Source organism: Panthera leo, chromosome B1 (assembly GCF_018350215.1).
Source record: "Panthera leo isolate Ple1 chromosome B1, P.leo_Ple1_pat1.1, whole genome shotgun sequence".
NCBI lineage: Eukaryota > Metazoa > Chordata > Mammalia > Carnivora > Felidae > Panthera > Panthera leo.
The window spans coordinates 35863281-35876448 of record NC_056682.1 but is presented as its reverse complement, the minus strand read 5'-3'; the positions used below and the strand labels follow the sequence as shown (position 1 = coordinate 35876448).

Here is a 13168-nt window from a genome sequence, read left to right as displayed (position 1 = left end):
AATAATAAATTAGTATATCAATTTTATTAACCTTACTTATAGATGCTTAAAATGGTTCACCTAGCAGTTTCAGTACGCATTTTTTTTAATATTTATTCATTTTTGAGAGCGCGAGCAGGGGAGGGGCAGAGAGAGACAAAGACAACAGAATCCAAAGCAGGCTCCAGGCTCCCAGCTGTCAGCCCAGAGCCTGACGTGGGGCTTGAACCCACAAACCGTGAGATCACGACCTGAGCCGAAGACGCTCAACCGACTGAGCCACCCAGGTGCCCTTCAGTATGCATTTTTAATTTACTTAGCACAGTGTTTTCCTAGTACACAGAAAAATTCCAACTAAAAAAGATCTAAATTAATGTAGTTTATGAGCAGTTGAAAGTGGCTTGATTTTTTTTTTTTTCAGCAGCTTTTTAAAATATATTTAAGACATCCTAATCAGAATCCAGATGCTGAATTGGTGAATCTACTGTTTTTTATGAGAAATTCACTGGATTGAGCCTGTACTTCACACTTTGTAACAAAATGGTAGTTTCTCATCATTTCAAGTGGTACTGGTGGCTGTCAGATTAAGAATGTGCTCTGCAGAAAACCTGGAAATCTGACTAGTCTTCCAAGGGTTATGTTTGTTTTCTAGTTCACTACTCAGCACTATTGGGAATGTCATCAAATCCTTCCTAAAGGTGAGTTATCCTAGTCTTTGGAAATCTCCAGGTGAATTCTTTTTAAGCAGTGAGGCTTAAATTTAAAAGTATATACTGTTAGGCTTTATAAAAAGCAATATTTTAAAAATTAAGTAAGTTCCAAGGTATTCTGCTTTGTATCTGATGTACAGTCTTCACTTTGCTCTAATCTAAAGGAAACTCTTCAGGTAAATCATTATATTCTGAGCGTTCTAGTCTCAATTGGTTGCACCTTCTTTTGAAATGAGAATAACAGGCACCTGGGTGGCCCAGGCGGGTAAATGTCCACTCTTGGCTTTAGCTCAGGTCATGATCTCACAGTTTGTGAGTTTGAACCCTGTGTCAGGCTCTACAGTGGTAGTGTGGAGCCTGCTTGGGATTCTCTTTCTCCCTCTCTGCCCCTCCCCTGCTCATGCTCTCCCTCTCCAAATAAACTTTTAAAAAGTGAGAATAAATGAGCTGCATTTTCTCTATTCAAGTTTGAAAGATTATATAAAATAATACTGTTGCTAAATATTAATGACGATATATTCTTTCAGTACCTTCATCTTAACCATGTGGTCTAGGTTTGGGAGTTTGCCTCGCGTTTCTAGTACTTTGCTAGTGGAAGAACCCTTCCAGTCTTGTGAAGTATTTCACTCGTATTTGCTTTTCTGTTCCAATGGGACCAGATGGAAGTTTCTTTGTGGATTATACATTTGGCAAACTCAGGAATAGAAAATAGGCATTCTTCTCTGGAGGCTTTTCTGTGACTGAACTGGCGTCATGTAATAGATGTCCTCAGTAAAGCTGGTGGGTGGGAGAAGGTTTAATACAGCTGTTACTGTGCAGAGGGAAAAAATGCTGTGATGTGTTGTTGCTATCCTAAATGTGAAATTTAATAGCTGATCAGATAATTGCAGGATAAATTGTTTTATTCAGGGTCCCAAAAAAGGTGATTCAAAAGACTGTTAGATTTGCTTTGGAAACATTAGGATCCAAAAGAGCATAAAGATAAATGTCTCATTCTCCTCTCCTTCCATGGGTAGAATGGGTTAACCCAAATAAAATGACTCTTAACCCTGTGGGTTTTAGATGTTTTCACTAATTGGGAAAACAAAATTGTTTCCCATTTGTTCTTCTGGAGACACAGAAATAGAGCTATAGTTCTTCAAACTGTTTGTGTAAATGGTCAAATTACTTTTTTGGTTTTTAAACAGACTTGTTTCCTGAGCTGAGAACTCATTAACAGACTTACCCTGCAGTATGTTTTTGTCTCCTGAATTAAAGCAGATCAAAACAAAACAACAACCAAGAAGGCCCACCATAACCTGCATGTAGGTTTTTAGCAGTAAGGAACTACCCGTGACAGATGCCTAGCCATTGTCATGTGAACAACTTTGTTATAGTAAACATAAACAAGAGATGCACTGGGGGAGCTACCAGAACTGCTTGATGAGACTTTAAGGAGAGTCATTATACCTTAAGCAGCATGACTATTTAGGGAGTATCCTGTTCAGGATTTTGGAAAGCTCCAAGTGTGTGGTGGCTGTGGACTTATGAGGCTGCTGATGGTTTCTGTGTTACCTGTTTCTAAAATAAATTTTCCCCTTTTTTAAATGAATCATTTTATTCTATTTTATTTTTTATGTTTATTTATTTTAGAGCAAGAGATAGAACATGAGTGGGGGAGGGGCAGAGAGAGAGGGAGACACAGAATCTGAAGCAGGCTCCAGGCTCTGAGCTGTCAGCACAGAGCCCGACGCGGGGCTCGAACTCACGGACCGCGAGATCATGACCTGAGCCGAAGTCAGATGCCCAACTGACTGAGCCACCCCAGGCGCCCCTAAATGAATCATTTCGGGGGGGGGGGGGGGGGAAACCCAGCCTGCTAGGCTGAAACAAAATCTTGTGAACTTGGGGATTTAAAATTAAACTGATTTGGGGCACCTGGGTGGTTCACTTGGTTAAGCATCAGACTCTTGATTTCAGCTCAGGTCATCTTCTCGTGATTCGTGGGATGGAGCCCCATGTTGGGCTCTGCACTGATGCACTGAGCCTGCTTGGGATTCTCTCTCCCTCTCTGCTCACTGTCTCTCAAAAAAAAATAAAAATTTAAAATTAAACTGATATATTGTCAGTAGGGTTGTGGGCCAATATTGCAACCATATTGCTTTCACATGTGTTTATGGACTATATGTAATTAATTAGTCTTATACTTTATTCTTTGTGTTTATAAGCTTGTGAAAAAATCAGGTACTTATGGAGGAACTTCATCGAGATCTGACTTTGCAAGTGCAGTTTTATCTGTGCTTTTAAGTTCAAGAAGTTATTAAGTGAGACTCCTGGAGGTCAGAGAGGGACAAATTAAATATAAGGCTAATCCGAGTCCCAAGATGTTTTGAAGGGTGGCTGGTTTGTTTTGTTTTGGAGTAGCAGTTGTGTTTGTTGTGCTCTCGGAAGCAAGACCCCTGATCTTAAGAGTGTCAGTACTTGTCTTTCTTGTTTTCTTTAGGTTAATGTTTGAATTTTCTTAATCAGGTTGAGTAAAATAGGTATCCTGCCCTAAGGGCTTTCCTGCTTAGTGGAAAAGCTGTGATTTATAAAGTTAACACCATAATGAAATAAATTGATGGTGAAAAGCCTTGAGCAGATTGCCTGTGTAATAAATTTTAGACTATTTACCCAGGTCAGTTTGTTTAGTATTATTATTATTATTATTATTATTATTATTATTATTTCTGTTCTTGTCAGAATTGTCATTTCTAATAGTAGGATCCCTCAAACTCTTTAAACCAAATCTTGCTTGCTATTGTAGAAAATAGGCTCAGATTTCTTCTTAAAGTCCAAACCATTTCTTTAAAAACTAACAGATGTTTGCCCTCCTCTTCAGTCAGTGAGAGGTGACAGTTAAGTGCACTCTTACAGGTTTCTTTCCTCTTTGCTTCTCAACACTTCCACGTTCAGTGGAAGTAGACTTGCATCCCTTTGGGTTCTGACTGAAGCACACACCCATCCCCTTCCTGCCTCCCTGGAACTGTTTCAAGATTTGGAGAGAAGGGTTTGTTTGGGGGCGTTTCCCTCATCTTATCTCCGTCTGAGCATGTGCTAGGGTTGAATCTGTTTTGACCCTTCCACTTTAAATTTGGAGCTGAAGCACGAGTTTAAAGTACAACAAGAGAAGAGAGTCTGCTGAACTTTAAACATGAGGGATCCAGGGAGGAAGGTGCGTACATGCATTCTGAAGCTTTCCCAGAGAGGTTGTCCATCTTTATTTATTCAGACACAGAATTGTAAGCTAATAACTACTAGGCAAAGGGAAAATATTTAAAACTATTTAAAGATGTGTGACACATTGTGTGTTTATGTGCTTAATTTTACAGGAATGCCTCTAGTATTGAGTTTTGAAATTGATGGGAGAGCAAGTAAATTCTGAATTTTTATTTGAAAGCCTTTTGGAAAAGCTTAGGAGGATGGGTATTTGCAATGAAAAATGTATTGTTTGTGATTGATCTTTAAGGCAATGACTAAAAAAGCATAGATAGACATTTTAGGTATTTTATCATTTTGTCTTCTAAAGCATAAAATTTTTAAAAAGCTATAAATAGTTATTATTAGATAAAGGTCACCCAGATTCTCCTCAGAGTTGAAAAGCAAGTCTCTCTCCATTGATTATTACTTATCTTTGTCTAGTGGCTTTGAGGACAGTACATTGTGTGTATAGACTGATTTCTTTCTTGACTGATCTTTTCCAGAGCCTGGCCCAACTCGAGAATCTGTGCAAACAGCTCTATGAAACAACAGACACAACCACTCGACTGCAGGCAGAGAAAGCCTTGGTTGAATTCACCAACAGCCCTGATTGCCTGAGCAAGTGCCAGCTGCTCCTCGAAAGAGGAAGTGTACGTAAGGCTTGAAAAATCCTGTAGGATCAGAGAGGTTTAGGAAAATACATTCTAAGTTTAAGGGTGGACTGGGATAAGTTTTGTTCCTTAATTCTTCTAGGTACCTCTGCCTCCTTAATTTCACCTTTAAAAAGCACCATAGCCAGCTGCCTGGTCGACAACAAAAGGACACACAGCCCCATCAGGAAAATCTCACTGAAATATATCTTGTTCTCTCATTTTTCATCTTGAATCAAATTTCTGGGACTTTTTTTTTCCTGTTTCTCACACTTAAGTACCACCTCATATCCTTTACAAAGAAGACAGACCTTTCTTACCCACATAGCCCGTGTCACACAGCGTACAAGCTCCCTGGTCACCTCTGTTCTTCCTCCTCTGTACCAGAGTCACTGCTTACTGCCTCAGAGGGGTTGGGGAAAATCTTGACAACGAAAACTACAAGAAGTTACAGTTTTTAAAAAGGGAATCAGAGCTCCTTCCAGCTTAAAAATGGCAGTGTGGTGATCAATATAATGCTGTTAATGAGACATAATTTGATTAAGTTAACATTTTAGGCAAGATGGAGATCTTAGGAAGGGAAGGGTAAGAATCCAACCAGGGTATCATGAAAGGGCACCGAGAGTCAGAATCCCGACTGGCAGCAAATATCTGAAGGTTACAGAGACCCGGGTCAGAGGTTGTAGAGTGCTCTGCTCTGCTTCTGCATGTAGTGTTTTGTATATTGCTTTCCAGTCGCTCAGTCTTAGGATTGACCCACTTAGATTTGTATATTTGTGCTATGGGAGATGCACAACCAGCTCTTACAGGTGACTCCCACTGGGGCCCCACCCTATCGTATCTGACATCGTTAACTCCAGATCCTCACGTTGACAGTCAGTACGTAAAACAGGCTGGAATAAATTGGTGCAATACTAAACACAATTATAGTGGGTGCTTCCTTCTAATCTCTATTGACTTCTTAGAGTGACCTAGCAGATTTATTGGAATTATGTGTGAAAACCACTTAGATGTTATATAATGTATAGTTACATTTATATGCTCTATTCTGCAGTTAGAGTAACCTCTCTTGCGTTATTAGTGATTTGACACACCTGCTGTAATCAGTTAACCCATGTTCAGGGCTGTTGAGTAAAAGTCACATGTCAAGTGATTTTTTTATAGATTTTTTTTTCTTAAGCATAAAGTTTTTTATAACTGGTGGCATTATGCAGTGCCTATGGATAGCCTGCTGTCTTAAGGACTTTTAGTGTCGTGGGAAATTATCCTTAAACCTTAATTAAATTGTTTTAATAGTTCTGAGTCTGTCACTGTTACATGACACTATTATAATAGAGCCACATGGAAGAATTTGTACATGGCTCCCTTTTATACATTATGATCAGTTAGAGTACTCTTGATTCTCCATAAGGTTAAAATTCATAAAATCCACATACGAGAATATGATAATGCTATTCCCTTGCACAGGGCATAATTTTTCTTTCTCATAAATAATTGTTATAAATTTACTTTAAAACTACCATATACATTCTGGAAAGCTGTATCTGATTGCTAGTTATGCTGCTGTGAAGATAAAAGTTTAGGATTAACTGTACAGCTTAATGTAATGACTTCCTCTAATGCTGCTTTTTTTTTTTTTTTTAAACTTTCTAATGGTATACTACAGGAATATTTTGAGTTGAAACTTTTTGAAGCATCATTATAACAAGGCTTTTGACTGAAGATTTCTCAGTTTAAATAAGAGATCTGTCTTCTTAATATCTTTCTGAAGTGACCCCCTCTAAGTGATACAGAAGTGGCACTGGGTTCAGTTTGATCAGGCCATTCACTTCATACTGCCTTGTTCGTAACTGAAATCAGTTAAGTGAACACGTACTATGTGTGGGACTCGTTTTTCCTGAGGCCCTCTAAAATGCAGAGAAACGAAGAAAATGGCAAAACTGATTAATTTTTCTTCAATCTAAGCATAGATATCCAAATAAAAAGCCTCATGACTGACTAATTCAATAAAATTGAATTCTGAGTCTTTTCCCCCCTCTTTTCACAGTCCTCTTACTCCCAGTTACTGGCAGCTACATGCCTTACAAAGCTTGTATCACGCACAAACAACCCTCTACCATTGGAGCAACGCATAGATATTCGTAAGTAGAGAATTATCAGTTTTTCCCTCAAGAAATTAGTTTGTTTAATGATGTGCTAATAATAGTTAAATTCGTGTTGCTTGTTTGATAATGTTCTGAAATTGCTGAGCATAAAAAATATATAGAATCCAGGTTTTTTCCAGAATTAGGGGCCTTATATAATTATTTCTAGATAAGTCTAAGTCCTCCCTTTTGTCATCAGGGGGACAGTCCTGTCCTTTGTCATCAGACTGTTTTGTTCAGCCTTTACTGCCACTAATAACTAAGAAAAAACAACTGTTAAGGATTTTGAATTCTGTGCAGACAAGCTCAGTACATTCAAGCTCAAGTACATTCAGAACGGCCATACTCCAGGGTCTTCATTGTGACAAGTATAAAATCCTGAATTGGAAAGCCTAGTAATCTTAAATTCAAAGTGCCATTTTCTCAGTAGTATTAAGAATTAAGGGAATACAACAAAAACAAGAGTTACAGGAGGTTTAGGGGAAATAGTCTAAATTTACCATTCCTCAGACATTTCGTATATTTAAAGATGTTTGCCCTTCCCTGGCAGAGCTTGCTTTATGTGACTTTTTTTGTTTTGTAGGGAACTATGTGCTCAACTACCTTGCCACTCGGCCAAAGTTGGCGACTTTTGTGACGCAAGCGCTTATTCAGTTATATGCCAGGATCACAAAACTGGGCTGGTTTGACTGTCAGAAGGATGACTATGTCTTCAGAAATGCAATCACAGATGTCACAAGGTTTTTACAGGTAAGATGTATATATCTGATGTAATAGGAATGTGAGAAGCAGCTTGCATACGCATATGTAATAAACATTACACATTTAAACATTACACAAAGTGGTATTATCTTATACATTCTCTTCTGTGTCTTTTTCACCTTTAATATGCCTTAGCTTTGCGTGTTTACACGTCAGCACAAACTCTGTTCCAATCTTAAGGTACCATAATTTAGTTAACTAATTTCTTATATAGGTGGGCATTTAGTTTAGTTTTATATTTTGACTGTTACGTAAACACTTGAATGAATATCCTAGAATATATATACCTGTCATATTTGGAGTAAGTGTGTTTGAAGGGTGAATTCCTAGCCATGGAATTATACAATCAAAGGGCTATGTGCGTTTTTGGCTGTCAAAGATACTTCCAAATTATCCTCAAAAAAAGTTGTTTCCTACAGCAATTAAAGAGTGTCTGCCTTTCTCCCGTACCTTCACCCTGCGAGCTCAGCTTTTTAATTTTTCCAATTTAATAGCTAAAAAGAATTAGTATCTCAGCATTTGAGTTATAAATGAGACAAAACAAAATTTTCATTTGTTAATTTACTACCTATTTTCTTCTGTGAACTTCCTGTTTATATCTTATGTACATTTTAAAAATCTGGTTGTCTTTTTCTTATTGTATGTAGTCTCTTTGTAAATTATGTTATGCATTCATTTGTCACTTATCTTAAATGTATTTTGCCAGTTTCTCTTTGTATAATGGATATGAGGTAATACGAGTATTTTTAAAGTACAAAAGGCCTCAATGTTGATAAAGGCAGATTTAGCAGTCTCCCTGCATGACTGCTAGGTTTTGTGTGCTGCAAAGCAATAGTTTTATTTTATTTTATTTTATTTTATTTTATTTTATTTTATTTTATTTTATTTTATTTTATTTTATGTTTATTTACTTTTTGAGAGAAAGAGAGAGACAGAGGCATGAGCAGGGAGGGGCATAGAGAGGGAGACACAGGATCCCTAGCAGGCTGCAGGCTCTGAGCTGTCAGCACAGAGCCCAGCATGGGGCTTGAACTCACAAACCATGAGATCGTGACCTGAGCTGAAGTCAGACACTCAACCAACTGAGTCAGCCAGGCGCCCCAGCAAAGCAACAGTTTTAAACTGCAATTCCTTGCTACCTTATCCAGGCAGTTTTGATAGCAACACAGGATTGTGCCATTTCAAAATTGTGAGTGCACTGCCATTGCTGAAATCAAGCTGCACATCCCAACTTCTACCTTATGTTTTTGTTTTTGTTTTTGTTTTTTTTTTCCAGGATAGTGTTGAATACTGCATCATTGGCGTCACAATTTTATCTCAGCTAACCAATGAAATTAATCAAGTAAGTGCTACAGCCTTCCTCATTGAAGTAAGTGCCATATTTTTTCTCAGTATTGGTGTTTTCTGCTATGTGTGGGATGATCTTTTTTGGCAGTTGTGTGCTTTTGCGGTAAGTGATTAATGCCCTTTGAAACAATAGTTCCATTGGGTTTTCCTCTGTAAGTGCAACCTTCCTCATTCTTAATGTCCTGGTCCTCTTCTGTCTCCAGAATATTTGATCCTCCCATCAGCTAGCTATCCTTGCTGGAATTAAGGTTCATTGTGAGAGATGGGAGGAACAGTCCTAAGTCAAAACGTTAATGAAACAATTGTTAAATGAGTCCAAAAAAGGGACCACAAAAGTGGAACCAGAATATTTGTGTGCCACTTCTGTATACATTAGTATGTGTTTATAATCATTTAAAACTCAGTTCCCATGTGCTATTAAAGATTTGTGAGGGGATCTTTTTAGAATGCATAAAACATTGTGCTAAATACCAAATAATTATTTGAGTATCCATTGACGTTATAGATTACTACAGAGGAAACACCAGTGGCTTTCTTTCGCTCTGGCTATTATTTTGGTAGTCATTTACTTTTATATCCGGCTAAAATTTTATAATTATTGAACAGGCCAGTATTAATATTAATTGTGACATCTCACCCTTCGGTTGTCAGCTGTTAATTACATTGGCATCACTGTTGCTATGGTGCATATTTATGCAGACATTTTTATTAACCCTGAGAAATTTTAACTGTTAGTACTACTATAAATGCATCAGCTTACAGCCATTTAAAATCTGGAGTCCATATTATATTCTATGTCACATGTGATCCCCACTGTGATCAATCATTATCAAAATAATAATAGCTTATACTTTTGAGTGATTACTATGTGACAGGCACTGTTCTAAAGACTTCACTTATATTAACTAATTTTATTCTCACAGTAGTCCTGTGAGGTAGGTACTATGGTTGTCCCGTTTTCTATATGAGGAGACTGAAGCACATAAAGGTAAATAATTTGCCTAAGATGTCACAGTCAGCAAGCAAAAGTATCTGAATTTGAACCCACATAGTCTTATTCCAGAACCTATGCTCTTAACAACTAACTTATTAATGTAACTGCTATTACCTTTGTGGTAGTAGTAAAGCATGCATTAACTAAATACAGAGATTGTGGAGTTAATGTTCTCCTTTTTGGGGGTGACTGGGTGGCTCAGTCAGTTAAGCATCCAACTTTGGCTCAGGTCATGATCTCATGGTTCATGGGTTTGAGCCCTGCGTTGGGCTCGGTGCTGACAGCTCAGAGTCTAGAGCCTGCTTTGGCTTCTGTGTCTTCCTCTCTCTCTAATCCTCCCCCACTTGTTCTCTGTCTCTCTCTCAAAAATAAATAATAAACATTTAAAAAAATTTTTTTTAATGTTCTCTTCTTTGAAGCTTGGCCCCACAAAATACATTAATGTTAATATTTTTAAAAAAGAAAACTTCAAACTTTTGTCTTTCTTAATGGAAATGTGTGTAATGTACTTAATGTAATTATTCTCTATTATGATCAGCATACTTGGAATATGGTACATAATCTAGCAATGGAATAATATTCAAGACATTTATGATGACACAGTGACAGTGAAGCTAGAATTGGGGAATATTTTGAACCACTATAAAATTCAATTTTCTGTTGGGTTTGTGTTTTTTTGGGGGGAGGGGATTGTCAGATTTAAATCAGCATTTTTCTGTCTAAGTTCGTGTTTGAACTTAGAAATAAAATCAAGGGAGGGGTGCCTGGCTTGTTCAGTAGGAGGAGCATGTGACTCTTCATCTCATGGTCGTGAGTTTGAGCCCCACACTGGGTGTAGAGATTACTTATAGATAAAGCGTTAAAAAAAAAAGAGAGAATCAAGGGGAATGCTGCATTACTCTTTAATGAGCCCCCTCTTGAATGAGTTGATTGGTCTATAGAAGAGATTTAAGCTTTCGGTAGGTGGTTGGACTAAAAATTCCCTTGGTAACCTTGAAATTCCTTTGTTCCCTTACTGAAGTGTCTGTGTGTCAGAAATAGAGGGCATACTAAAGAAGCCAGCGATGGAGTCCTTAACCACAGAAACCTTTAAAGTTTGGCTGAAAAGAGAAGAACAGAGGAAAAAAATGAGAGACCAATACAACCATTCAATTTAAGTGCTCACTTCTGGGATAGAGACTACATGTTGAAATAGGTTAGAGAAGGCAGAGAATGTTGTGGGCTATTGTCAGTTATCCTAAGTTCATGGTTGTTAGTTAATTAATGACTGTTGTAGAAATTCTATGGTAACTTTAGCCCTGAGCAGATTGTTTACCAAACCCAAGCCTTGCCACTGTCTGTTTCTGAGACTAAGCCACAATACAACATGCTAGTAATTATTAGCAATATCTGCCAGCAGTTTGTTAAATTTTACCCCCTTGTGCAGAGGAAATTAAAACTTTGCAGCGGAGATACTCATCTCTCTTTCCGTCTTCCATCTGTAAGCAATAGACAGATCCTGGCTAGCTGTTAGCCGCTTATTGTCCTTTGCATCCTCTTACTATACATAAGTTAATGGTGATTTAAACATTAAAAATGTATTTTGTATATACAAGTTGGTTTTATTGGAAATCCTAGTTTATTTGAAGTCTGCATGAAAGTTTTTTTTCTTTGCAATTAATTCTAAAACTTGGATTGGTTTATTTTTTGCACAGGCAGACACCACCCATCCTTTAACCAAGCACAGAAAAATAGCCTCTTCTTTCCGAGATTCATCGTTATTTGATATCTTCACACTTTCCTGCAATTTACTAAAACAGGTAAGATTGTAGGTTGGGTCCTCCTTCCTAGGCCTCTTTGAAAGGATGAGAATGAGTGGGGACCTGTTAGGGGTCAGCTCCAAGCCAACCCCTTGAGAGTTGGTGCAGCCCTTTAACCATCACGATCTCTCCTACGACACCTGCCTCTGAGATGCGGAAGAAAGTGGCACGCTGACCACTGACATTAGGAAAAGGATTGGAATTGCCCTATTTCAGAGCTGTTCCCCTAAGCAAAGCACAGTAAATGAACACATATCCCAAGGAATCTAGTATAGCACAGAATTTGGGACTTGCTGTTTGCTTTTTTTATACGCACATAAAATCTCCCTTCATGGAGTAAAGGCATGTTAGCTTTATGGTGTTTGGATTCTTAGTGCTCTGAAAGTAGGTTCAGGCTGCATTGTTAGCATACTGAAACAGGCCAGCTCCCCTGCCCCCTGCTGAGTTACAGGCAGCAAATAAACAAGCAACATCTGTAAGGAAAAGTAGATTTTGAATTTTTAACATCCATTTAGATTTCATATCCTGAAGGGGTAGACAGTTATCATATAAGGAAATTACCTGTTTTAAAGCAGAAAATTGGTGTTGTGGTTCATTTATGGATAGAGTTGAACTAAGAAAACAATGCTCACCTATGAGTTCTACACATTTGTAACAATGTGTAAGGAAGCTTCTCTCTGTAGAAAGCTAAATGGGATTAGCCTCTGGCTGTTTGTTTTTGTTTTGTTGTGGGGGGTTTGGGGGAGTTGGGTTTTTGTTTTTGTTTTGTTTTTGTCTTCAGTCTCTTTTTCCATTATGTGTCAACTTTTAGAAGCAAGTTTGGATTCTTTCTGTTGCTCCATTTAATGATCTTCATCTTCCTCAATTACTTCATTCTACCTCAGAATTCCCAAACAGTCCTCAGGTTGGGCAAGCTGCCTGGCAAAAGCTGTTGTACCCCCTGGAGGGGAAAAGCTTTGGAGAAAACTGAGGATTGACTCCTCCCCACTGATACTGTCAAAAACAGTTAGCCAGCCAGTCACTGAGTTCACAGACGCTATCCAGAAATTATTAGGATCTCATAGCAAATGGAACAACCACACATCCCATATTGCTTCAGAATCCCTTGTGGTCACTGTGTCTACAACATTTAAAGGATAAGTGTCCAAAGAAGGAGGTCTTTAAATACCAGTTTCATGTTTTTATAGTAAATAAGGATCTAGGATTTTCATAGTGACGTTAAGGTGATGGAAGTACAGCGTCTTTTGCAGGGGAAAACTTACTTTATTGAGTTGAAATACTGCCCTCCTTTTCTGGCTTAACAGCCTTCTCAGGAGTCTGGCAGCAAGCTGGGAAGAGAGGAGTGATTGTTTGGGGCTCATTATGTGGTCACTTTTACAGGCTTCAGGAAAGAATCTAAACTTGAATGATGAAAGTCAGCATGGCTTGCTCATGCAATTGCTCAAACTCACTCATAACTGCCTAAACTTTGATTTCATCGGCACTTCTACTGACGAGTCCTCAGATGACCTGTGCACAGTACAGATCCCCACCAGCTGGAGATCAGGTAACAGAATTTTACCAC

The 13168-nt window shown here is 38.2% G+C and overlaps 1 protein-coding gene across 3 annotated transcripts in view; it reads left to right on the top strand.

Annotated features, from left to right (window-relative positions):
- The first annotated feature begins 3805 nt into the window (after positions 1-3805).
- The window catches only part of XPO7 (exportin 7), a 40080-nt gene continuing 30717 nt past the window's right edge, over positions 3806-13168 (top strand). Inside the window, exons 1-7 of one of the 3 annotated variants that reach the window (XM_042934659.1) lie at positions 3806-3882; positions 4412-4558; positions 6606-6699; positions 7286-7452; positions 8741-8833; positions 11500-11604; positions 12985-13150. In XM_042934659.1, coding sequence (XP_042790593.1) covers positions 3862-3882; positions 4412-4558; positions 6606-6699; positions 7286-7452; positions 8741-8833; positions 11500-11604; positions 12985-13150 — 793 coding nt within the window. In that variant the 5' untranslated portion in view covers positions 3806-3861. The remainder of the gene's footprint in view (positions 3883-4411; positions 4559-6605; positions 6700-7285; positions 7453-8740; positions 8834-11499; positions 11605-12984; positions 13151-13168) is intronic. The other 2 variants (XM_042934658.1, XM_042934657.1) reach the window with 2 other exon arrangements.